At 38.9% G+C, this 27928-nt stretch overlaps 1 protein-coding gene across 5 annotated transcripts; it reads left to right on the forward strand.

Moving 5' to 3' along the window:
* The first annotated feature begins 49 nt into the window (after window positions 1-49).
* sim (bHLH transcription factor single-minded) lies at window positions 50-27909 on the forward strand. 5 transcript variants are annotated; one of them, XM_089261604.1, is made up of 8 exons: window positions 50-703; window positions 20126-20320; window positions 22668-22837; window positions 23072-23173; window positions 23287-23478; window positions 23545-23744; window positions 25859-25965; window positions 26066-27909. In XM_089261604.1, the coding sequence occupies exons 2-8, from the start codon at window positions 20146-20148 to the stop codon at window positions 27409-27411; spliced, it is 2292 nt and encodes a 763-aa protein (XP_089117730.1). In that variant the 5' UTR covers window positions 50-703; window positions 20126-20145; the 3' UTR covers window positions 27412-27909. The 5 variants fall into 5 exon arrangements, with proteins under 5 accessions (XP_089117730.1, XP_089117725.1, XP_089117728.1 ...); XM_089261599.1 differs by lacking the exon at window positions 50-703 and adding an exon at window positions 6987-7314; XM_089261602.1 differs by lacking the exon at window positions 50-703 and adding an exon at window positions 7691-7918.
* The last annotated feature ends 19 nt before the right edge of the window (window positions 27910-27928 follow it).

The following is a 27928-nucleotide window of genomic DNA, read 5'->3' on the forward strand; positions in this document are numbered from 1 at the left end:
GCTGCTGCTGCGTCGGCTGCTGTCTCCCCCTGGTTACTGCAGCTGAGCTCTCGGTCCATTTGAGTAGTCACTCATTCGTTCGCCGCCTGCTCGCTGGTTCAGCTGCGCTCAAGCGCCCGTCGTAGTCGTTGTCGTTGTCACAAGCGTCCTGGCCGCTCGTTCGTGATTTACACAAGCATCCACATACACACACCTACACAAAAACACGCACACCTAAGCACATGTACACACGCAAAGAGCTAACAACACTTAAAATACGCTTTAAAAATATTTAAATTAAAACTATTTACAACTATTTGGCATGTAACACAAGATGTTGCCAACAGCTCAAGTGCCATAAAATACAACAAAAAAATATAAATAAATATACAAAAATACAAATAAAAAATAATTATACTAAAAAAAGAAGGAAAACAAAAGTTTCGCGCTCATAAAAAAGTTTTTTGTTTCTTCATAATTTGTGTTGAGCATAAAACTCGCCCGGGCGTAACGTATTTTCGTTAATTTTCGCAATAACTAGGCGAATATGTGCTAACAACAACAATAACAACAACAACTGCAACAACTATTAACATTTAATATATGTATATACATTATATATATATTTAACTGCTCAGTTTTGGTTGGTCTTTGGTTTGTTGGATTAACGACGACGGCCATTTTATAGAAATAACCCAGCGGCAAAACGGATAGCTGCCCCAAGGTGAGAAAACGTCATTTGCATAGTGATAAGAATATAATGATGAACTGTTACCCTTTGATATCCATTTACCGACGGCATTAAATGACGCGAAACTCGATTCGATACAGCATTGCTTTCTTCTACAAAATAATGGGGAATAAGAACATTGCAGTCGACTGCATAATACTCGCTCAATGCACTATAATATTGATATCAGAGATCATAAAGTCTAGAGTAGAGCTAACTGTACAGTTGATAGTTATAGTTCTGTTCTTATTCACAATGTTCTTCCAATAGGTTTGTATATACTTATTACCTTTTCACCTAAGGGTAAGTGAACTTCTTAGAGGCTCCAGCTGTAAAGCCGTAGATAATGCAGTTACCTCATTATTTCGATTCGTAAAGCTATAATACGTGTATCTTTATAATATGGATATATTCAGTTTACACGATGCACACAGTGTTTGATAATATACAGAAAATAATAAGTAGAAATGTGTTTAGCTCTGATTTCTCTAATATATTTATTATTTATTTGGTATAAGGTATGAAAATTCACATTTGTCATACAAAATCTCAAGATCTCCATATCCAACAAAGCTCAACGCGGGTTTGTAAACCTGATTTGCGTCTCAGTTGTTCAATTTCTTCAGAGATAATCGCCGCATAAAACCAATATACTCCTCTTTACGCAAACCGAGCGAGTGCAAATGTGAACAAGTGTAATTCAATGCGAATTATTGTAGGCGAACACATGGGGCGCATTTGAAAAACATTTGTAATTGCGCCTCGAAACTCACTGAAAGAACGAACCTCGAGCCATTGACATCATCATCAGCTTCACAAACAGAGAGTGCGAGAGAGAGAGCGAGAGAGGGAGAGAGTCTGCTCCCTCTGCTCGGTTCTGTAATCGGATTCCTTTGGCTGCGTTGGCGTTTGGTGACGACGCCGTTAAAAGACCAAGAATCAGAAATTATTGTTTAGCAACAATAAAATACCTCGTCCTACCCCCGAAAAAATAAGAAAGAACAAAAAAAAAAAAAAACACAACTGAACACCATAAAGCGCAACGCGCGACTGCCAAATGCAAATATTAAAAAGCAACAACAAAACGTTTTATAATAACCAAAAGGGAAAAACAGCAAATCGAATTGCAGTCAAGAGACTCCCAAGGAGGACCCCCCCCCCCCTGGCCCCCCCCCTCCCCTGGCTCCGCACTCACTCACTCTCACTCCTGACTCCCCAATACCCATTCCAACTACTTCAGCTTCGTTTCGCCTTCGAGTCGCGTACCCCTCCCCACTCCGACCGCTGCAACGACTCAAAACTCAGACGCAGCCTGCACGGACCATGTCGGTCATCAGGCTAATTTTCTACGGAAACCGTTGGCAGTCCCATAAAATTATGCACATATAGACTTATATACATATAAATGCAATATGTATATACATATGTATATGTATATATGGTATATGTATATGTATATGTATAAGTCAACGACACTCTTGTACAATTTGATCTTTTTCAATGAACAAAATTTTATAGACCTTGCACTGCTAGATGATCTTGAATATTGAAATTTTATTATATTTCATAAAGTTCTATGAATATGGAATATAGAATAAGGCCCATTTGCAGATGATCTTGAAAACAGAATATGTATTATATCACATTTTATAAGGTCTCAAGCTCCGTAGATATCAGGCGTTTGCATCAAATGTCTTGCTAATCTGTGCTGTTTCTCTATCAGTTTCTAATTGAATATCTTATGACTCAAGGTTATTCAATATGACAACTTGAAAAGTTGTTAAATTTTGTTTCAGTTGATGATGATTTTGGATCATGAGATTAACTGTGATATTAAAATCAGATCTAAAGTCAGACCTAGATCTAAATCTATCAACTCAACGTATAACTGTTCAGCTCTTAAAAGTATTATTATTCAAGATTCTAAAGCTTTACAAAGGGAATATGTATATATCTATTAACTTTCTCAAATGTGAATTATATTCAAATGGTTTACTATCTAATTTATATTATATCATTTCACAATGGTTATTATAAAAATACATATAAAATTCTTGGTCATATTATTCTTTGGAATCTATTGCTATATTATATTATTCATTACAAATATATACTGAAATTGTCCTGTATAAAAATATATTTATTTATGTTTTCTCTTTAAGTCATTTGGTTCCGTATTATGAAAATAATCGTTGTGAATATACATATATTTCTGTTCTTTGTTGTAACCCACTTTAGAGCTACGATTCTCAAGACATCCTCTCGATATGCATAACAACTTTTTTGTTTTGTGCCATCCATGCCTAAGCGAGCCTTTGTTCGCATTGTCGTAAATATATATAAATCTTTTGAAATATCTACTTTTCGGGCAGTGTGTGTATTTAATGTTGAATATGCAAATTGCGCATAGCTAATTTGCATTTATGACAACAGCAATGAAAAGAAAAAGAGGAAAAAGGTATTAACTAATAATCTGGCTAAAGGCGACGAAAAACGGAGTCTCGAGGCGCGACAACGACGCTTGAAGATATGCGAGAAATTTACAATAATACTTCCAAGAAGGCAAAAGCCCAAGCAGAGCCGACAGCGATCATAAAGGTGGGGTAACAGGAGTCGACGGGAGGTGGGGGGTAGGGGTGAGGGTGGTGTGTGCTGCAAGTCCGTTGAGATGCGTTGCTGTCCAGCGCTATGAACTGACCATGACGAGCTCCACTCGAGGCTGGCCAAAGGTGTCGCGCGCCAAGCAAATTAGCGTCTGTGTCCAATTGGAAAACGAGCCACAGACGCGACACACGCACACTCACGCACACGCACACGCTCACACATACCTATATATATGTATGTTGTATGTGTGCGTGCGTGTGTGTCGCCTTGTCACGTGAAATCAAATCAGGCATTACAATTTTACGGCCAATCGAGAATGTAATTGAGCCGCACAGCCGTCGCGTTGTCTGCCGCAAAGTCCCAAAAACGTTTTCACACCGACTTTTCCGGCTGCGGAAAAACAACAAGCCGGCTTCCGCTGCCAGCAGCAATGGAGCATGCAGCGCAGCTGAGCTGAGCCGAGTCTAAAAATAGCCAACTAATAAAATATATATGTATGTATGTATGTATGTATATATGTATGTAGGTACTTAATAGATCTTAACACTATTTTCAATATGCATTATTAACAACTATTTGTTGATGGCCTAATTTATGCTCGAACACGTTGTCGGATTTTCCCAGTTTTTCCCAGTTTGTCCTTTCGCTTGTTGTCCTGTTGCGTCCATTGTTTGGATCACGTAGCGACCGTCGATATCGAATTTGTTCGATCTGCGCGAGTAGAAGCTGCAGCAGAAGCAGAAGCAGAAGCAGAAGCAGAAGCTGTAGCCGTAGCTGTAAGCAGAGGCAACTATGTTGCCAAGTGAGCAGCAGCTAAACAGTTGAGGAGCTGAGGAGTTGAGGAGTTGAGGAGCTGCCACTGTCTGCCCATGTCCTTTGTACGCATCCTTCTATTCCGCTATCGGATAACAGCGCCCGCATTCACGTTTCAGATTTTGCCATCGCCTGAATCTTTCTTATGCGAGAACTTGTAAGTTTTTGTTTCTGTTGTGTTTTTTTCCTCTTTCTTCTTCTTTGCTCCCGTGTAAACAAGGGTTAAAGCATTTTTTATGGAAAATATGGGATAATTCGTTGCCTATGTGTGATCGTATGTTGTCCGATATCGATCTCTGGTCATGTAGGCATGGGAAAATTATGACTATACGCCGCTGACCCCTTTAAACTGAATTGGTTGTTTGTTTTTTGTGGTATTTAAATCAAGTTCTTTTAAGGATTGTTAAATGTAAACAAAACATTCTAGAAAATAATAAGCAACAATAGTAATTGTTTCGTATGAATCTGCGCCTTGTAGATGATTTTCTTTGTGCTTAAAAAACTCGTGTTGTTCAGTCTTTTGTTTTTGTATAATTAATGAGCAAATTAAATTTTGGACTTATTATATCTGGTCCTTAGACAAACTAATATGGTTCTCTATTGTATATGAAGAATTCTTATATAAAATATACATAATATATACATATAATTTTGGAATAGATCTATAATTTCGTCCTTTTCACAATTGAAAAAATTATTTATTCTTGATGGGCGCTGTATGGCATAAGATTTACGTTCCAGTCGTATATTGCAGTACAGCAAGAGCTCTACTTTCTTATTAACTCAACGTTGGTTCTGTTTTCAGCTTGTCATACATATATGTATATCTTCATACTCTTGTCTTATAGACCCAGCCAAACAAAAAGTGTTTGCGCTTTAAATTCATTAATCAATGTATTTGTCTAGCAAAAAAGCCAAACATCTGGGCTCATACAATATTTTACTACTATCTATCTATTCATTCAATGCATATCGGACTTAAAATGGCGCCACGATGATTCAGTGTTCTCCTATCAGTGGCTAAGCTAGCGCATATATACATACATACATATATATAGTTTATATACCACTAGATATGTATGTAGTATAGGTATATAAAGTAGTTCTTTTACATTTTTGCACGTTATGTGTTGATAAGCCAAGAAGAAGAATTAACAACAACAACAAGAGCATTATGCAGTCATCAGCATTACAACAACAACAACAACAGCGCCGACAGCTGAGCTGAGTTGAGTCCGAGTAAATTCTGCAGCGCGTGCAAGAAATTGTGAACGTCACCAGCGAGCGATTAGCTCATCATCTACGTCAACAGCAACAACAACAACAACAAACAATTGAAGCAAAACATTGTAACACCCACAGAAAAAAGCAAGCCACAAAAAAAAGTCAAAATCAGCAACAACAATAACAATCAAAACAGCAACAGCAACAACAAAGCTTTGCACATATCGAGCACACGTGCCACAGTGCCGACACACGGCGCACAGGTGCCTAAACATATGTACGCGTGATCGGCCATAAGTCAGATCAATGAATGAAAACGATAGCGAGCCGAGTGAGCGAGTACAAAGTGTTTAAAAAATAATAACATCAGCAGCAGCAACAACAACAATAACAATAAACCGCGAAGAGTTGAGTTGATTGAAGTACTGAACGACTGGCTGTATACCCTGTAACTGGGCCAAGCTTTTTGATTTGTGAATATATACATATGATTAATGATTGACCGATTGACAGACTATTTGACTTATATACTAATAGAGTAAGAGTAAGAGTAGAGTATGATAAGGAAACATAGTCATGGGATTTTGGAATGATGTAAATGGTTTGATTATTTGAATATACTGATGACTGACTGATTGAAATCATTGATGGAATAACAGGGACTCTGACTGACTGTCTGAATATTCAAATAATTGACTGATTGATTGAGAGACAGGCTATTCAAGCATGAACATGTCAGAAATATTTATGCTAAGAAAATAAAGATTTCAGTTCAGATCTCGAATTCGTCAAAGATAAAATTGTTTTTTATTAAGTCACTAGCACAGTTCAATCTGTAGATGATTGAGAGACTGATTAACTAACTCAGTGAGTGCTCCTGATCTAATTTACTGCTAGACTAAGTAGGATATGTCGAGGCTTATGTTTTCTACTCCAAGTAATAAGATGAAAAAATCCTAAAAATTGAAATTTTGTGAAAGCTTATGTTTTTGCAAAATTAAATACTAAAGCTTGTAGTTTAAGAAAAACTCCTCTGCCTCATTTGCACTTAAGCGGATGTTTAATACACCCTAGTCCAGCAAACAGTCTAGCAATGGGTGCATAGCGCATAAAAGCTTCAAAAAGCTGATTCAAGTATACAAGTTTATCATTGTTTTTGTTTTTGTGGCTTATCTGTTTGGTTTTTTTTTTATTTTTTATATTTTGTTGGTGTGTCTGTTTCAGGGGTCAACTGGCAATGTCTTAAATAACTTTGAGTTTCGCCTTCTGTTCTGCCTAGATCAGCAGAGCGGCAAAAGAAAGTCGAAGTCGACGTAAGAAGAAAGCGCAGCAGTTTCCAGTGAAATGTCAACTGTTTTTCTCACTTTTCTTCTCATTTCATTTCATTTAATTTACTGCTTTTCATTTCTTTTCATTTTTTTGCAAGCTGCGCACAAGTCACGGCCGCGTCGAAAGTATTGTTTATTTACCTAGCTGAACGCCGCCAGCCCCCGCGCACTCGCACTGCAGTTGACATTGTTGGGCGACATTGAAAATGCCCGAAAGCCAATCAAAAGCGGAGCAGCGACAGTGGCAGCAGCAGCAGCAGCAGTAGCAGCAGTCGCAGCGGTTGCAGCGACAGCGACGGCAAAGCTCAGCTCAGCTCAGTTCAGCTGAGTTGAGCTCAGCTCCGAATTGCAGCGGCATCAAGTGCAGCGCGCGTCGCTTAGCTTAGTTTAGTTTAGTTTAGAACGAAGCAGTCGCAGCAGAGGGCGCGAGAGTTCGTTCGGTTCGTTCGTTCGATTCGGTTCGGTTCCAGTGAGCAGTGCCAGTGTGTGTGCGCGCGCGCCTTGCACGAAATACCCTAAAAAAATAACACCAAAAAAAAAAGAATCGCATAGTTAATACCTTCAAATCGAGCGCGCCGCACAGCGCGCAATGCAGGCTGCAGTTCAATCATTGAGCCTCTGAGATGGATCCAAAAAGTAATTAACCCTTGTGTGATACCCTAACTGAGAGGCAGGCCAAAGCTTGCAGCTGCAACTGTTTGTTTTTGCAATGTCGCGGCAGACAGTGTGTGTGTTATTTCTGGTTAATACTCCGTTTAGTGTGTGTGTGTGTGTGTGTGTGTTTTTTTTTTATTTATTTCTGCTGACACTCCCCCGTAAATTGTGATTTGTTTTGTCTGGCCGCACGACCAAGCGCTTGGGGCACGAGGCTGTTGCTGCCAATGCAACTGGCTGCAGCACAGAGCTCGTTCTGGACATGCGCCTGTCGTCAGTTTGCTGCTGTTGTTGTTTTTGCTGCTGCTGCAAAGTGTGATTTTAATTGCAAATTAGTTTAGTTTAGTTTAGAAACGAAGCAGTCGCAGCAGAGGGCGCGAGAGTTCGTTCGGTTCGTTCGTTCGGTTCGGTTCGGTTCCAGTGAGCAGTGCCAGTGTGTGTGCGCGCGCGCCTTGCACGAAATACCCTAAAAAAATAACACAAAAAAAAAAGAATCGCATAGTTAATACCTTCAAATCGAACGCGCCGCACAGCGCGCAATGCAGGCTGCAGTTCAATCATTGAGCCTCTGAGATGGATCCCAAAAGTAATTAACCCTTGTGTGATACCCTAACTGAGAGGCAGGCCAAAGCTTGCAGCTGCAACTGTTTGTTTTTGCAATGTCGCGGCAGACAGTGTGTGTGTTATTTCTGGTTAATACTCCGTTTAGTGTGTGTGTGTGTGTGTGTGTGTTCTTTTTTTTTTATTTATTTCTGCTGACACTCCCCCGTAAATTGTGATTTGTTTTGTCTGGCCGCACGACCAAGCGCTTGGGGCACGAGGCTGTTGCTGCCACTGCCACTGGCTGCAGCACAGAGCTCGTTCTGGACATGCGCCTGTCGTCAGCTATTGCTGCTGTTGTTGTTTTTGCTGCTGCTGCAAAGTGTGATTTTAATTGCAAAATATTGAATTACGATAAATAAGGCATGCGGCCAGAGAAGTGTGCACAAAATTGTCGTACTTTAAAGTGGGGCAGAAACGGTTCAGCTGTCAGAAACTATCGAACTATCGGCAAGGACATTCGAATTTAGTGCGTGACCTTGAATAAGCGTGACTGTGTCGAACCAGCATATTTGCTGGCAAATTTTAAGCTTTAGCTTTTAAACAATAACTCAATAAAATTGTTTCATTAAATTTTATAGTCAAACACATTTAAGCTTTACAAGAAATTCATTACAATTTTTTATGTTGAACATAAAAAAACACACAAAACCAGTTAAGCAGAGTCAAAAATGAAATAATCATAAACTTTACGAGTGCATACTTAAGATTTGTGTAAATTGCAAATAAGAATAATAATAAAATGAAAATAACAAAAATGGCGGCCAAGTGTGTAGAAGAAGACATTTAAGCACATACGCATGCCAATATACATACATACATACATACATACATATATGCACGTGGAACTGACATTGAATTTTGACAAACGCATGCGGCCGGAAGAGTTGCCACACGCCCCCCAAAAATAAATAATATATACAGACACACACACACACACGCACATCAATCATCAACTGAAAATCTTTTTGGCCAAAAGGGCTGAAAGAGAAAGCTAAACACTCCAATGCACGAAATGCTTTGCTAATGGAGTATAAAATACATGCACACATACACGCATGCACACATCCACACAGAGCAGCCGCGGCAACAAAATGAAACTCAAATAACAATTATTAAGGCGTTGCCAGACGTGCACACAACAATTATGCGCCTGTGTGTGTGGGCGGAGCGGTGGCAACGACAACGGACGCGATACAAATACACAAGCTGGCCCGCGAGATACAATACACACGCACAAGCTCACTCGTACACACACACACGCACACAGCATTTCCAGTTCCAGTTTGTCGTTCCAGGTCTCGCGCTTTGTTTGTGTGCGTTGTTTGTATGCTCGTGGGGCATTAAACACGCCGAGACAGCCAATGAGATGTTGTTGCCAGTTTGCTCGTATTTGTGTAATGCTTTGCACTCGCCCGCTCTCGCTCGCACTCACTGCGGCGTTCGCAGCTGTTGTTGTTACTCTGGCTGCACAGAGGGTGGCATGTGTATGTGTATGTGCGTGTGTGTTTACGTTTGCGTTTGTATTTGGAAACCAGTTTTTTTCCTGTTACAGCAGCCGCAGCAGCAGTAGCAGCGACAGCGGCAGCGGCGCAGCCGTATTGCAATGGTCGGTGAATGAACCGTACGGCGGCCCTAATATCTTTCTAATGTTACCTGGCTGAGACACCATTTTCTTTTTTTCTCGTCTTTCCCTTGTTAGCTTTTGTTGTTGTATTGCTTATGGTGCTTGCTGCTGTTGTTGTTGCTGTTCTCTGCTGCTGCTGCTGCTGCTGCTTCCTGTGCTCGTTGTCTTGTTATTTTTTTGTGCTGCTAGAATTTATGCTTTTAACTTTTGTCTCCCACATTTTGGATGTATCAACTGAGATTCGTCTGGGGCATTGAATGTGTATGTGTGGGTGTGTGTGAGTTACACGTTAGTGTGCGTGTTTGACTTCTTGTGACAAAATCCGCTTAATGCTGTAATTTTCCTGTTCGCTCTGGATATATGTATGTACATATGTAGGTATTTTTATATAGCTTTCTAAACTATGACCTCGAGTAAAAGTTCATAACTTATTTTTGGCATTCGTTATACATTTTTAAAGCGTAATTGCTTTTTAGATGGCTGGTTTATAAAGAACGTTTGTAATATCTAATTAAATTATATTTAAATATAATTGATCTTATATTATTTTATTTTCTTGTATTTTTAATAGTTGTAAAAATATATTAAGAGTCTAATTCGAGAGTATACATAGATTAAACTATATTGACTAGAGAATTCGTATATATTTTTGCCTTATTGAAACGTAATTTAAAGCCCGCCCAAACATTCCAGTTAAATCTTGTCTAATATATATGTGAGATTATTACAGACATAATTTCCTTGATTTCCATCTCAAGGCGTATACATATGTGTTTGATTTCTTCTTAAAATTTAAGGACATCCCTAACAACATCGCTGATTTCTTAGCTATATTAGAATCTGCTCTTTCTATAACTCAACAGATTAATTATGCATCATATATCATATCCTTTGCAAGGGGTTTACATTAAAGACTCGCTTTATAGGCAAGCAAGCCCATAAAGACCTTCAATAATCTCTTGCTTAAACCGAAAATATATTCAAATTGTCAACACCATTTTGGAAAGAGCAACTTATTGCCCAGCATTAAGTGATCTTATATTGGGGGAACCAACAATCCTCCATCATTATTGAAAAGATCTCTTAGCACCGCAGTTGCGGTGTCTTCTATATTTATATTTAGATTTAGATCCGCCCCACAATATGTCAGCCTTGTCGTAAATTTCAAGGTAAACATGCAACGATATAGTTATAAAAGTAGGGATTGCCGTATCGAAATGGAGCTATTTAAAATGGCGTCTGCTCTTGCTTTTATTTTTAGTAAAATAGTTTTCGCTTACATAAAACGAAATTGTAGCAACAAATGGAATTTAAGTGTATTGTATGAGTGTGTGGGTGTGTGTGTGTGCGTGTGTGTGAGGGCATGTGCAAGGTATACGTATAGACGTATATATATAGTATATGGTGTAGGTATCTAATGAAACGTGATTTTCTCTTAAACGTGACTTTGTATTGATTTTTTTCAACCATATTTTTGTTTCATTCTACGACTGAGTTCAAGTTGCTATTGTTCTTGTTGTTGTTTTAGTTGTTGTAGTTGTCGATGTTGTTGTTTTTGTTATTGTTGTTGTTGCTTTTGGTTTTGCTGTTCTGTTGCACTGCTGCTGTTCACTGCTGCAACGACTGTTGCAGTTGCTCATATCATAAAATGTAAGACGCAATTAATGCCCGCAATTTAAAAATCTTTTTCGAAGGGAAATTCACTTGGAATTAAGGGAAATGATATAATAATAAAATGAAATTATTTGCTTATTTATTTTTTTTATTTATATATTCGATTATTATTATATAGAATTTATTTGTAGAATATTATTTTATTATATGTATTATAAATAATATATTATAGTTATATTAGAAATAACCCAGGCTAATAAGACATTGTACTGTAAAAACATTTTTATTTTGAAGAACAAAAAAAAACTTCAGCTAATTAAAAAAATTTTTTTTTTCTTATATTGTTGAATGACTTAGGGAGTTTGACTTGGAGTTTTGATAGATTTTTATATCATATATTTATGAATATTTATATTATATCTATTCAAGCAAGCATTCTTAGTTTTAGTACTTTTAATATTCTACTCAAAATGCTCAAATTGAGTAATAGTATTTGTCACAAAATAAACTCAAACTCAAATTGTCTGCTTAACAGATTTTCAGGTCTTAAGTTCCATTTTAATATCCAGAGCTTTGCTCTGCTTCTACATACATATACATATATAGATATACATATACGTACATAGACATATGTATGTGATAATATTTACCAACTCAATGTGTAGCATGTTTACACTTTGATGCTGTTGCTGGTCTCCATGTTTACCTATTTACCTGTTTTCCACTCTTGAATTTCTCGTATTTGTACAGTGTTCGCCATCAGTGCGGTAGTCGAGTCACACCAAACACGCTTGATTGTATTATTATTATTATTTGATACCCTGTATTATTCCAAAGTGCTTAGAAAGAGGGCCTGATGAAGTAATTATCGAGTGCAGCACAGAGTGGTATAAATTAGAGTAATGCTATGCCTCTTTATACTCAGCATCTATAGGCCTGTTTGGACTTCTGCCTAGATACCCGAGTCTCAGGGAATATGGGATATGTGTATTTGCAATTTTCGTATACTTCTCTAATTATCGAGTTACCAAATCGATAAATCTCGTTCCTCTTCAAAAAAATTCTTTCTCGATAGTTTGATTTTCATTCTTATTTTCTATTGTAAACTATTTTCCAATTGATGTTCATTGACTTATTTGAATATATTTCAATATTATTAAAGTTCTAGATAAATTTTAGGTTCTTGATTTAAGGCACTTTAGGCATAAAGCTTATAGGTCTTTGGAAGTTAACTTATTTTTTTTGTAAAGAAATTGTAAAAATATTTTTCATTAAAAAAATATAAATATTTCTCTATGCATTGGTATGTAAAACGCTTAAATTTCTATATAGTTAGAGGCCAGAGAACTTATATATCATAAAATAACTTTAGGGAGAAAGAACAAGAAAACTGGAAATTCCATTGTGACTGCGTTCAATTGCAATCCAGACTTAACTAGAATCTTGTTTAACCCAGTTCCAATGCTGTTACAGCTCATCTGCTAGTCGTGCACGCCCGACTTGCAATACTTTAGTCATAATTGTTGTTATTTTTGTTATTTGTGTTGCTGCTGCCGTTTTAGAGCAAATTCAAAATCAAATTCAAATTTATAGGGAACATCACGTACTGACAACAAAAACAACAAACGAACAATGCGTCTGCCGCGCTGTAAGTGATAATGGAGGTGTTTGGTTATTTACGCGTAGGTGAGGCCGGACATAGCAGAGACAGAGAGACAGCGAGAGAGAGAGAGAGAGAGAGAGAGAGCGAGCGAGTGGTAACAGAGAGAGTGAGGGGTCAGAGGGGCATCAGAATGCATAACAACAGCAGCGGCCTTTGGCTGTATGCACAGAGCAATGCTATAAAATTATGGTTATCGATTTGACCCTTGGTGGGGACGGACAGAAGCCCCATATTGCGCCCAGCGTTTGACTTGTTTGATTTGCCGGGCTCGCATGGCAGGGGCCTGACGGACGGACAACTAAGACTGGTTGCTACCCAATGGCCATTTGGTTTGCAAGTTTGTATTGTTGATCGATTTTACGTGATATTTTCGAGATTTTCCGTATTTATAGCTGGGCTGCCGGGCTGCCGGGCTGCCGGGCTGCTCGTCCGACTGTTCGACTGTTGGACTGTTGGGCTGCTGCTGCCGTATTTGTTGCCCATTGGCATTGTTGTTGTTGTTGTTGCTGTTGCTTTTTATTTCATTTGAAAGTTTACTTTCGCATTTGGAACGCCTCAGTGCGCTGCATGTTTGCTCAACAAATACAAATACAAACACAAATACAAATACAAATACAAATACAAATAATATACAAATACATGCGTAATTATTTTCCATTTTTTTCCCTTTTTTTTGCAATTTTCAAAAATATTCAATATATCAAAAATATTGTAATGCATATAATGTTGTTGCTGTTGCCTGATTACACTGGGCAACAGGTTTTATTTTTACTAAAGTACTAAACTCAAGTGTGCTAAAATGATATGAGCATGGAGTACTACAATAGATTGTTGGGTCTAGAGAGTTGATATAGAATGAATTGAGACATGAATTATATAGTAAAAATATATTAATAAGTAGTTAATTGCTCATTGCATGTTCATGTCAATTATAATTGTTAATTTTGTAGATCTCCTCACATTCGAGGCGTTTTCTTTATGTTCTATTGCTAAATCGTTGCTTATTATATATTTTTGACCTTCTCTACAAATCGAATTAAATCTAAGTTTAGAGATAGACCATACTACACTTTCCTTCCATATTTAAATTTCTCTCTTTCTAAAAATGAAAAGATCGGATATAAATTCTGTAAAAATCTTTATCACTGAGATAGCTTCTGTTGAAGTTTACTCTCTCTCTGTCTGTCCTCTCGCTGTCTTTGACTCTCTTACTGTCTCTCTCGCTCTCTCTCTAACTCTCTCAGTCTTGCATTCTCTCACTTACGCTGTCTCTATCTCTCCTTCTCTCCTTCTCTCTCTCACTCTCTCTCTCTCCCCCCATCTCTCTCTCTCCCTCTCTCTCTCTCCCCCTCTCTCTCTCTCTCTCCCTCTATCTCTCTCTCCCTCTATCTCTCTCTCTCCCTATCTCAATCTCATTCTTCATTTCTTTCTAGCTCTCTCTATTTCTCACTTAGTCTTTCTCTCTCACTCTCGCTGTCTCTATCTCTCTCTCACACTCACATTCACATTCACACTTACCCTCACACTCTCATCTCTTTCTCTCACTCTCACACTTCTCATTCTTTCTCTCACTCTCTTGTTCCTGTTTCGGATTCCCAATTCAGTTACATAAAGTTTAAAATCCGAACTAAATTTTGTTGCCCAGTGTTATCGTTACGTTTCAATATGCAGTTCACATAATACCTTATTGCTATCTCTCTCGCTCTATTTGCTATTGCATTTGCCGTGCTGCAGTTGAACAATAAAATGTGTTATTTATGTTCTTAGAGACTCGTTTGCTGCAACATGATATTTGTGCTGTTTGTTAATGTTTAATGCATTTAAGCTTCGTTCTATGTGCAGCTATTCCCATTGCCAAATGTTCGCATTTAGCCAGCTTTGTTTGAATTTGGCAATATGTTTCTAGGCGCATTATTTACTTGCGTTAACTCGGATATTTTGATGATAAAATAAAGATTTGATTTTCTGGTCTGAAAATCTGTAAAGCAATTTTTAATTATTTTTAATATTTTATTAAATTTATTGTAAGTTGAAAGAGTTTCCTTATGGATTATCTATTTAGGGAATAGATTGTTTAACTTAGAGTGAATAGAATAAAATTATATAGCCATTAAGTGGGAAAAATCACTTGGAGCTCTAACCAGAAAGTTCTTGAAAAGTAGACACAAATTTTATAAGTCTTATTGGCACAAAAATACCAGGAAAATCCTTTAAAATCTCTCTATGCCTGTGGGGGTATATAAACAAACTCTTTATATATACGAACTCCTTATAGAACAAATATATATACATATATATTCAAAGCTTATATATACGACAAAATTATGCGCATCAATACGCCATTCTTGAACCCCAATTGCAGGGTGCTGGTTAGGGCAGGGGGCTAGGGGGGCTAGGGGGGCTAACTGTAATGCCCTAAACCCAAACTACAACAAAAACTCGTTGCAATTAGCGGATTTGAATTTGGGATTTGGGCAAACTTAAACCAAATGCAAACGCCTCGATGTTATTGTTATTGTTGTTGCTGCTGTTGTTGTTGTTGTTATTGTTATGGCCGTCGCTTCTTGTTATTGCTGGCAATTAAAACGCACACACCCCGGCCGGCACGCCCACAGTGGCGACCCCCGCGCAACCCGCCATAAACCGCTGTTTGATAATGTTAAAGTGGCGGACAAACAAATCAAAAAGCATATTGAAATTGGGTTAATGTGCAGTCGTCCTGACTGCTCCTAACTGCTGCTGCTCCTGCTGCTGCTCCTGCTCCTGCTGCTCCTGCTCGCTGCTGGCTGGCTAAGGACAATGCGTTCGCTGTTTACTTTTCGGGTTATAATCCGAAAATTAAGCGCGGCCCGAGCATTAAAATTTTTGCGCAGCTCACACGCGCCCAAAACCCCTCCGCAACCACCCCCCTGCTGCCACCCACCCTCCTCACCCCGCACACTCTGATGGGATGCTGGCTGTTGTTTCAAGATAAAACTTCATGTGCGTTGGAAAAAACAACAGAAAAACGCAAGTGTGTGGGTGAGCTAAGAGGGGGGTGTGGGGTGGGTTACTTGTTTGTTTGGGGTTGATTCCGTTTGGCAATGGCAAACACTGGCAGCAGGCACTGTATATATGTCTTATCCGTTATCCTTTATGGCAATGTCATATGTTACGCACATTTAAAACGTATGTTGAATTTTCCATCACCTGATAGCGCAGGATATGCAGGACCTGATGCTGCTGCTGCTACGACTGCTGCCACGGCTGCTGTGTGGGAATCTGTGCATATACTCTACCTGAAAAGTCGTATCAGTCGCTGAGTTTCTCACACTTAATGGGCAATGGCCTTTGCATGTGCTGCGCGTTTTTTCCCGCTTTATCAATTGGTCCATTGGAAATACCCGTCCGAGGTGAGCGTGGGAATTGCTTGGACTTCATACAGATTTTTAGCAAATATCTCTCTCTCTATATATGTGTATGTGCATATATATATAGTGAGTGTAGTGTTAGGTTCGTTGTGGCACCTTACCTGTCGCATGCCGCATGCAGTGCGCAGCCGCAACACCCACATTAGCAGCGGCACGGCGCAGCAGCATTCAAAATGTGCCGTTAATTGCTTTATGGCTGCTTTTACTACACACGCACATACATAGCATATATAACTCTATATGTATATTGAGTCTATGTATTTTGAGACTTTTTGGCAGCGTGGGAATCTTTGTCAATCAGTTTTTGCATTGCTTTTACCTACGCTACTCTCTCTCTCTCTCTTTTCTCTCTCGCTCTAACTCTTGCCCTATTTGCCATTCCAAGTTCAGTGCGCACATTTGTGTTTGCATTTATTTTTAAAACATTTCTATTTATTTTGTCTTCAGGCATTTGCCTTTAACCAGATTAAGGTCAAGCTCTGGCTAAGTAGCAGCTCCGCAAGTTCGCATCTCTGTTTGTTATTTTAATGCTCTTTCCTGGTAAAGAGTGCCATAGCTGTGTAGTCAAGTGTGACTAGCTGTGCTGTAGAGGCCACAATGGTTTTCAGAGAGTCTCTAATTCCTGTAGAAAATACTGGAACAGTTTGAATTGAATCAAATGCGTGAAGATTTAAAAAAAATTTGAGATAAACTTGCACAATTATTTTAAAGCATAAGAAATATATAAGATAAAAAATGATAATAATAAAAAAAAATTATTTTGAATAATAATTAGTAAAAAATAATTTTTGTTTATAGATAAAAAATTTTTAACAACAAACAAATAAAAAAAAATTATTAAATTAATAAAAGAAATTTGTTGTTGAATGTTTGTAGTTTTTGATGTTTAAAGTATATATATATATCTTAAAAACAACTGTCAATAAAATAAATTTCATAAATAAATAAAAAAAAAAATCAAATTTAATTACAAATTTGTGCCTACAAAAATTACATTAAATAGACAAATTTAATTTGTAGTATTTTGTAAAATTGTTGGTGTTCTTGGGAGCTACATATTTTATTTGCTCATTCTTTTTACTATTATTGCAAAAATAAAAAAATTAATGTAATAATTATGTATGTTTTTATGTTAGTATTTACTTTTAATAGTACATTTATACTCTCATAGAATATGCTTAAGAAATGGTTAAAGTTGTAATGAATTTTGAACAACTTTTCTTTTCAGGTTTTCAAAAATGCTTTACAAAATATCAAATTAAAATATTACAGAGACTTTTGCGTATTTTAGTTTTTAATATTCTTAGATTTATAATTTCTTTAATTTCTTCTGATTATTATTACTCGTAAATACTTTGGTTCATATTTCTTTTGGTTACATTTTATTAATTATTTTTATTTCCTTCCATAAGCTATTGAATAATCAATAAGAGTATCTTTTGATAAGTGTTGTGGGTGAAGAAAAATGTTCGCCCCAATCTTCCAATCAATTCATATTATTGTGCATATTTAATGTGCTCCAATTGACGCATATATAGAACTTTATGTTTATTAATTTTGAAAGCTGTTTGATTCTGTGCTTTATGGGAATTTGTCTAATTTCCGCTCGTTTTTATGGCTATGGCAAAATTATTCTCGATGCCAGATACGGAGTCCATGAGCCGTGTATGTGTGCATATCCTTTGCCATTGTGACCCACTTAGGGAACATAAACTATCATTAGCTAACTGCTAGCCGCGATACAATGGCAATTCTGATGAAACTGCCCTGTCGCGGCAGTAGTAAAGGAAGAAGAAGCAGCAGCAGCATCACGCCGGATATGTACGACCTCGGCGGCACTTCAGACGCGCATGTTGTCACATTTGAGTTGCGGATTAGCGGCGCGTAGCTCTTTTAGGATTATGATCATTTAGCAAATCTGTTGCTCCCGTAGCTCTGTATATATGTATATATTGTGTTTTGTATACCTCGCGTGAGCGTGGCGGATGCACAGACTCCGGAACAAGCATCCGAACTCACACCCAGCAGCTGAGCGACTTTTGACAAATGTGCCATTTACTTGGAGTTCCCTTGTTTTTTTTTTTTTTTTGCTCTGCTCACATTAAAGTTACTCTTAGCCTGGCATAAATTGATTTGCCATAAGCCAAAATTGTTTATCATGCCAGACTTTCAGCAGACATGCAAAGAGATAGATATATACACATATATATATAGATTTGTTTCATTCAGCTTAGGGCTTTGTGACTCTTGCGGCTACGTGACCTATGTCAATAAACTTGTAATTACGTGCGAATTCTTGCAATTCCTGCTGTTAACTGGCCAATATAGAAACATATACATATATATAGATCCAAGTATCTTTGTGTGTGTAAAGCAGCAGGAGCTATGCGCTGCATATTTGCCAAAAACTGCGCCAAAATCACGTTCCAAACTATTTTATCAATGGCAAAAGAAGGCAGTGTACAAAATTTTGGCCAAAAAAAAAAAAAGGGAAAAACTCACTCACAGAGCGAGAGAGTGAGAGAGAGAGAGAGCTGTCTAAGGGCTCGTTTGGTATTGGCAAAAATAGGTTTTTGTACATTATGTATAAAAGTCAAAAATGTTGTCAACCTGTTGCACACACACACACACACACACACACACACTTGGACAATACTTGCATTACTTCCGTTTGCCATTGAGGATCAATGGAAAATCGATAACATGGCCAAGAAGTCAATTGGCCTGTTACCTGTTTCTGTTTCTGTTTCTGTTTCCCTTCCCGTTGCTGACCAATGGCTGCTACAGTTTAGAGCCTTTGCAGCTCAGGTAGACAATTTCCCAGTTAAAACTGACTGCACAGGACGAAGTGCGCTCAGTTGCAAACAGGTGATCGTCGTGCTACGAGCAAGTGCTCGAAACAACGAATTCAGTTACATTTAGGATATTCCCGTATTTTGTGTGCTCGCAGAAAGAAATAAAAAGTAAATTTAGTAACACATAATGACGAACCATCGTCGTGTGCGCAAGGACTGCTATGAGAGCAGATTACATGGTTTGTGTGATTGAGGATAGTTGATAAGGAAAATTTATCACTAGAACTGAAGGAATGCTGAGAGATCATTTAGTGTAAAGAGTTCACAGTGAATAAATGAAAACAAATGAAATTAGCCTGCGCAAATGTCGTATCATGGATATAGTAAAGTTTTATGGAAAGTTTAAGTAAACTAAAATTTAAGTTCATTTGTTAACTGTATATACACTTGTATATAACAATATATGTATATACTTTATGGGGTCTGCCTCGCCTCCTTCTGCCTGTTACATACATTTTAACAAAACCATTATACCCTGATTTCCCATTTTCAATGGGTTCAGGGTATAAAAAGAATGGAATGGGTATAGGATAAGAAACTTATGAATGATGATGTGGTAAATTGTGAATATACCCAACTGATTTCTAATTGAATTTGATACTCGAATGGTGCTCTATGGGTATAGTATGATATAGAAAGGTTCGGGCATATGCATATCAATTTTTTCAAAGATTCTTTGATTTAAATAATGAGGCAACGTAAGAAACGAAAATTATATGATTCAATCTAGCGAGTTGAAAATTCATTAAAAAATGCCTTTCATTATATAAGACTTCTATAAATTCTATAAAAATCTTGGAAGCGAAATAGAGATTTCCTATACATAATAAACATACATATAACCATAGTTCATTAAAAAAAATATAATAATAATATTATTTGTTAATAAAAGAAATATTCTTTGTTCATCCAAAGACCTCATTACCTTCATTAGCAACTTGAACTGATTTATAATGATCCAACATAGACCCATATAATCGATAAACTAAATCATTTTCGGCAATTTCCCTTCTTTTTTTTGCAGATATAGCCAAAACGTGTGCCATGAAGGAGAAAAGCAAAAATGCTGCACGCACGCGTCGTGAAAAGGAGAATACGGAATTCTGTGAATTGGCCAAATTATTGCCGTTGCCGGCGGCGATAACGTCGCAGCTGGACAAGGCGTCCGTCATACGTCTGACCACATCCTATTTGAAAATGCGTCAAGTTTTTCCCGATGGTAAGTGGGCCAACAAGTTGGCCAAGTCGCCATAGTGCGCACCACCAAATGCCAATTGGTTCAGTTGAATTCATTTGGCTTTTCATCTTGCGACTTCGTTGTGTGGGAATTACGTCAAATGAGGCATAAGGGATCCTGGTGACAGCCACGCGGCCGACACGCTCATTAAGCTGGCACACACATACACAGTTAGACAGGACACAGCAGGATACGGCCTTTGTTAATTTAACAACGACGACAAATTTTCAAGTTTAAAAGGCGTTGTTTGCTTAAAGCATATGCTTAAAGGAAAAACCACTCGAACAATGCGCAGACAATAAACAAGCAGGTGGGGTGCGGTTGACGGGGGCAGGGCGGGGAGGGTCGGCGTCGAAGTCGGAAAAACACAATGGCGGCCTGTTGTTTCCACTCAAAGAGCAGCGAGCAGCGAGCAACACGAGAGAGCGACGAGACGAGACGCGACGAGATGAGACGTTCACTGGAAGTGGATGCCCAGTGGTTGGCGCTGGGTGGCGCAGCTATCAGTGTGTGGGTGGGTGTGTCTGTGTGTGTGTGTGTGATTTTGTGCTGACTACGAGGGTTGCACAACAGGCTCAAGTTAAGGGCGTTTGTTGTTGTTGTTGTTGCTGTTGTTGTTGTTCCATTGTGCGCAGCGTTTTGTGCTTTTCTGGTATTTTTTTTCCTTGCTCTGCTTTATTGAAATAATTATTTTAATAATAGGCAACAAACAACGCGCAAGGAAGTGCGCGCACAATGAGACCAGTACAACAACAACAACAACAGCAACAACAACTAAGCACAAGGAGTAGATGACATGAGAATGCAATGCATATCGTGTATCGCCCGGGCCATATCCCATTCGGGGCGTCAGTTCGTGTGGGCTGTGAATGGGCCACCTACGGCGCTGATGACTTTAATTGGGAATAATATTTAGACGTCAACTGTGTGGGCAGGTTAGCTGCAAGCTGCCTACCTCTCGTCAGAGGGTGGGGGAACTTTGTTGTCTCGGCGTGCGGCGGCTGCTGATTTAGTTGACAGCCTCCGCTCAAAAGAGGCCATGGGAAAGTTGGCACAGCCAGGCAGCGCAATTTCGTGCAGTCAGTGAAGAATGAGCTGCCAAAAGTTTGGCATTGTGAGAATTTTATTAATGTTTAGTTGTTGGCAAATTTATAGCTGAGCTGTAAATCTTAATAAGTGGATTTTTCACATAATGCTGACAAAAGATTTTGATTTGTATAAACTATTTATAGGGAATTGAGGCGCAGATTGTCTAATAGCACATAGCAAAAATCTGTGGGCGTATAAGACTTGAACTGCTTTATAAACATTTTAATATGTGCAAATACACCAAATGCCTTATGTCTTACACAATTAAATTTACTACATATTCACTCTATGTCTTATACTCTTATTTCGTATATTCTTCACAACAAGTTTTTATACTAGGTCTTATACTGATACTGCTTTCGTATATTCTTTATCTTAAAGAACATATTATAGGGCTTATACTACATGTTTTATACTACATGGCTTATACTTTTATAGTAAATCTTATACTATATGATGTATACTACATATTATATAGTATGTATACTACATGGCTTATACTATATGTTTTATAGTACTTCTTACTCGTCATGTCTTATGCCACATGTCTTATGGTATGTTTTATACTGCACGGCTTATATTACATGTTTTATAGCATGCCTTATGCTACATGTTTTATACTACATGTCTTATACTAAATGTCTTATACTACATGTCTTGCTATTTATGTCTTATATTACATGTCTTATACCACATGTCTTATATTACATGTCTTGCTATATATGTCTTATACTACATGTCTTATACACATGTCTTGCTATATATGTCTTATATTACATGTCTTATACTACATGTCTTGCTCTATATATTTTGTATTACATGTCTTATACTACATGTATTGTTCTACATGTCTTATATATATGAGGTCTGTGATCTTATCTTATATTATATATGTAAGACTACAAGTATTATACTACATATGTATGTGTATAATAGTATATACATATGTATATAAATGTATATAGGTACATATAAGCCAGAAGCCCTCTTTCCGCGACTTACACTAGATTTCAATATTATAATATTAGACTAAAGTTTTACATTCCCTATCTTATACACGTTTTCCTTCTTATACTCGTGGTCTTCTACAACATGAATACACCATATAAGACATAACATATCTTATTTGTTGGGCTTTCTACCACAAGCCTTATATTTCATCTTATACTACATACTTGAACTACCTATTTCATACTATATATCTTATATAACAATCGTCTGTTTATTTTACCCCTTGCAGGACTCGGTGAAGCTTGGGGCTCCTCGCCTGCGATGCAGCGTGGCGCAACCATCAAGGAGCTGGGCTCGCATCTGCTGCAGACGCTGGACGGCTTCATCTTTGTGGTGGCACCTGATGGCAAAATCATGTACATCTCGGAAACGGCCTCGGTGCATTTGGGTCTCAGTCAGGTGGGTGTGGGGCATCATTTGCCTGATTTATGCGCATAAATTTGAGCTGGCGAGCTGGCCCTTTCTGGGCCCGGGCTGGCAGCGCCACTTGCATTCGCCATTTGCAAGTCAAGGGGCAGGCATCAAATGGCCCGGAATTTGCATACTCTCGGCTCACTAATTGGCACTCGGCACTCAGGACTCAGCAAGCGAGCAACTGGCATTAATTTCATTCTGTTTTTCGTTTTCCATCAGGTCGAGCTGACGGGCAACTCCATATTTGAGTACATACATAGCTACGATCAGGATGAGATGAATGCCATATTGTCCTTGCACCCGCACATGCATCAGCATCCAGTGAGTAGACTCTCTCGCCCTCTCTCTCTCTCTTTCGCTCGATAGCAGCTCTATATCTATCGCTGTCTCTATTTGTCTACCTCTGTCTCTGTTACGGTTGACTCATGCCACAGGCTGCCTTTCTCAACTTCCTACAGCTCGCGCAGACGCACACGCCCATTGGCAGCCCGAACGGCGTGCAGCATCCGTCGGCCTATGGCCACGATCGTGGCTCGCACACGATCGAGATCGAGAAGACGTTCTTCCTGCGCATGAAATGTGTTCTGGCCAAGCGTAACGCGGGCCTCACAACCTCCGGCTTTAAGGTGAGCTACACTTGATCAATACCCCTTTAGATCTGTGCTAATTGTGAGGCATATTGGTTTCGCCAGGTGATACATTGTTCCGGCTACCTGAAGGCGCGCATTTATCCGGACTGCGGCGATGGCCAGGGCAGTCTGATACAGAATCTCGGCCTGGTTGCCGTCGGTCACTCGCTGCCTTCATCCGCCATCACGGAGATCAAACTGCATCAGAATATGTTCATGTTCCGTGCCAAGCTTGATATGAAGCTCATCTTTTTCGATGCACGGTAAGTTAAGCTATATCTATATATGTATATCTGGGAAACTCCCAAGAGAAATTAGAAATTAGGGTGGCCATAATATCAACATAACTTCTTAATGAGATAACTCAGCTATAGTATAACCATTTACTTTAGTAGATAATAGTCTTAAATAATACTTAGGGTGACCATATTAACACAAAATATTTTTTAATGAGGAAGTGCTATTATGTACGGATTGCAGATATTACTGAAGTAATTTAATAGTTAGTAATTAGGGTGACCATATTAACAAACCTGCTCTTTAATTGAAAAAACATCTCAGCAAACTGCATTATATAGGGTAATAGTGCACACTGAATAATTTGATATTATTAAGTATCATAAATAAGAATTAAGGTGACCTTACCAGCTTGTTGTGCTGCAACAGATCGTATACTTAATTCAATTCAAGAACTAACTTAGCAAACATTATAGTTAGATCATGCTATGGGAACAATTCTTGGTCAGACGGATGAAACATTTCCTAAACACAAAACGAAACCCGATCGTAAACAATGGAAAAGGGACTTTACCAAAGTAAAGCTGGCGCTCTCTTCGTTGCCAACGCCATAAAAAAGGCTCAATTTCGCTTAGAGCACTAGGAACACTAGACAAATATTTAAACGGGTCGCAACAGAGAGGCAACCAACAAAAAAAAAGAAAAAGGAAACTGTTAAATATATGTATGTATGTATAAAAAACAACACAACCCCCCCAAAAAGATAACGGCAAAAAAAGAAGAAAGAAATATAACAAAAAGAAATGACGAAACACAAGACGAGAATCCCCCGCTCTGGCAGAAAAGGAAAAACAAATCATTTCCCTCTTGAGCTTGATTTTGCTTTGTGTGCGCTGCTCCACAGTAAATCGAGGGGGAGGTGTCTGAGATGGGAGGCGGGGGGCGGGAGGCGGGGCAGCGTAAGCAGAAGGCGGTTGCCTTTAAGTGCCTGCCTTTGCCTATACGAGCAGAACCAGCAAAACCAGCTGCCCTCCAACCAGACCACTTTGTCTGACATTATTGTCACTCAATTACCCTCATGATGTTGCCATGAGGCGCGGCAGCAATGCTCTGTCTCTGTCACTCTCGACATCTAGCTCCCTCTCTCTCACTCTCACATGGTTGCTCGCCCGGTAGCAGGATGTGGTGCAACCCCAAAAAGTGTGAAACAGCCCTTTTTTCGCTCTGTGTAAGCTAGCTGTTGTTTTTGCTGCATAATTGAATTGAAGTTGACAAAAGTAAACCGACCAACACACAGCAGCAACAACAACAACAACAACAACAACAGCATTTATTTAAATAAAAAGTGTAAACGAACAATAAAGACGACATTTGAATGCTCTATACAGGCATATCGATTCGCATTTATATTCATTTGTGTGTGGCGATGAATGCATGAGGTTAAGAGAAAATAGAAAAGAAAATAGAAAATAAAATAAATGTGTGTATATGTATTTACACTTCGCTGCAAAAGTATCTATTTGACGTTTATATTATATTTATTTAAAATTAAGAAGAGCCCAAAATATCCGTATAAATTGTGACTAGGATAGTATTTTAGGTAAAATATTTGCTTGAAACATTTTTAAATTGTTATTACAATTTTTTTTCAATATTTAATGTATAACAATATTTAATGGAAAACATTTTATTTTTATTCCAATTTTTGAAATTATAAAACATAATTTTTTTCATTTATACAAATTGTTTTTATGATAATATTATTCATTAAAAAATATTTGCTTTTATTTTTTTAATTAATTAGTAAAGTTTTTTTTTTAATTATATATTTTTTTATTTTATTTTTTACTTTCGATATATATATATATATTTTTTTTTATAATATATAATTTGCGTATCGCAAGACTTATACGAAAATATATAAAAATTATTATAATATAAATGCACACTGCTAATATACCAATCACCAATAGGTGAAATTCCTCAGTTTGCTTGTCAACATGCTCACACTTCCAGCGAGCGTATAAAAATACACAGAATTCGTTGAATTCGTTGAGTACATAACCTCAATGGTGCCTGTGTACATAACCTCAACTTGGGTTTATTTTCTCAATTGTTTTTATTGTTTATTTACTTGCAGCGTATCGCAGCTAACCGGCTACGAGCCGCAGGACCTTATCGAGAAGACGCTCTATCAGTACATCCATGCCGCGGACATCATGGCCATGCGCTGCTCCCATCAAATCCGTAAGAAAACAATAACAGTAACAGCCTTGTGCACTAAGCTAACGGTACAACACCTCTCTCTTTCTCTCTCTCTCTCTCCCTCCCTCACCAATCTCTTTAGTGCTGTACAAAGGACAAGTTACCACCAAATATTATCGCTTCCTGACCAAAGGCGGCGGCTGGGTGTGGGTGCAATCGTATGCCACATTGGTGCACAATTCGCGGTCCTCCCGCGAGGTCTTCATCGTGAGCGTCAACTATGTGCTCAGCGAGAGAGAGGTCAAAGACTTGGTGCTCAACGAGATCCAGACGGGCGTCATCAAGCGTGAGCCCATCTCGCCGGCTGCCCAGGCGGCGGCCGTGGCCGCTGCAGCAGCCAGCGTCTCGGCGGCGGCGGCGGCGGTGAATGTCTGTGTTGCAGCACAGCAGCAACAGCCGCTGCCGTTGGCGCAGCCACAGTCGCAGTCGCAGGTCCAGCAGCAACATCCGGCTTCGAGCACACCAACGTTGAGTGTGAGTCCCAAGCTGGATCCGTACTTTGAGCCGGAGCTGCCGCTGGCGGTGCTGCCGCAGCCGCCCAATGCTGTCACGCCCGTCAATGCCAACGCCAACAATAGCGGCAGCAGCAACAACAACAACGCCAACAACAATAGCAACAGCAACAGCGTGTGGCATCAGCAGCACGCCCAGCTGCACCAGCAGGCGGGCAGCATGGATCACGACAGCCTTAGCTACACTCAGCTCTATCCGCCGCTCAATGATCTGGTGGTTAGCTCGAGCAGTAGTGCAGGTGGAGGCACAGCGTCTAGCGCCGGCGGCAGCGGGTCTAGTGCATCGGCCTCGTCGTCCGGCGTCTACTCAACGGAAATGCAGTATCCGGACACGACAACGGGCAGCCTCTACTACAACAACAACAATCATTACTACTATGACTATGATGCGACCGTGGACGTGGCCACGTCCATGATGCGTCCCTTCTCGGCCAACTCAAACAGCTGCTCGAGCAGCTCGGAGAGCGATCGCCAGCTGTCCACGGGCAATGCGTCCATTGTGAACGGCACCTCACCCTCGCAGACCACGTATAGCGATCTGAGTCACAATTTCGAGCTGAGCTACTTCTCCGACAACAGTTCGCAGCAGCAGCAGCAGCAACAGCATTTGATGGAGCAGCAACATTTGCAGCAGCGACTGCATGTGCAACAGCAGCAACATCCGCAGCAGCAACTGACCCAACAGCAGCTCACACAACAGCAACACGCACAGCAGCAATACCAGCCGCAGCAGCAACAATATGGCTTGCATCAGCAACAGCAGCAGCAGCAGCAGCAACAGCAGCGAGTGGTTAGCGACTTTGCTGAAAGCTTTAAGAGCGTCAATGCTGCAGCAGCAACAATTGCTGCCACGCCCCACTACACGAGCGTGATCGTTGAGCCGCAGCACTATATACCAAACGATTTTGTGCATTAGCATTAGCAGTTGTCGTTGGCCGTTTGTTGTTCGTTTTGGAAGAGTCAAATATTGTTGCAATGTTATCGATATATCGAACGCTTCGATATATCGTCTATTTTTAATGCATCTCTGCGTTTTAGTTCAGTTCTAAGCTTTTGCCATTCGTGGCTGAGCCACGCGGCAAAAGCCTTCTTCTCTCTATCTCTTCGGCATTATTTTAACTGCAAGCATCTATTTATTAAATATTATTAATCTTCGACACATTTGTTTGAAACTAAAAATAAAAAACCATTGTTAACAAATGCAAATACAAATTATATATAAACAAAATTGTAATTATAAGCTCTTAGCTATAAGCTGTTCATACAAATTAACTTATGTACTTACCATATACATATATATACATACAACAAATTACTATAATAACAATTATTTATATACATATATATGTATGCGTATGTATATAAATATGCGTTAATGTGTAAATAAACGAGCAGCGTTCTTCATTTACATAAATATCTGTTATGATGATGAT

This window comes from Drosophila navojoa, chromosome 2, assembly GCF_054131105.1.
Source record: "Drosophila navojoa isolate 15081-1374.11 chromosome 2, UAZ_NAV_1.0, whole genome shotgun sequence".
NCBI classification, from domain to species: Eukaryota; Metazoa; Arthropoda; class Insecta; order Diptera; family Drosophilidae; genus Drosophila; species Drosophila navojoa.

What these genes read in the sequence shown, in the direction of transcription:
- sim (XM_018111744.3), top strand. Translation starts at nt 19,229, where the DNA reads ATGACGAACCATCGTCGTGTGCGCAAGGACTGCTATGAGAGCAGATTA. An exon ending in CGCACATGCATCAGCATCCA is followed by an intron (nt 23,174 to 23,286) that starts GTGAGTAGACTC and finishes CTCATGCCACAG; the next exon opens with GCTGCCTTTCTCAACTTCCT. An exon ending in TCACAACCTCCGGCTTTAAG is followed by an intron (nt 23,479 to 23,544) that starts GTGAGCTACACT and finishes TGGTTTCGCCAG; the next exon opens with GTGATACATTGTTCCGGCTA.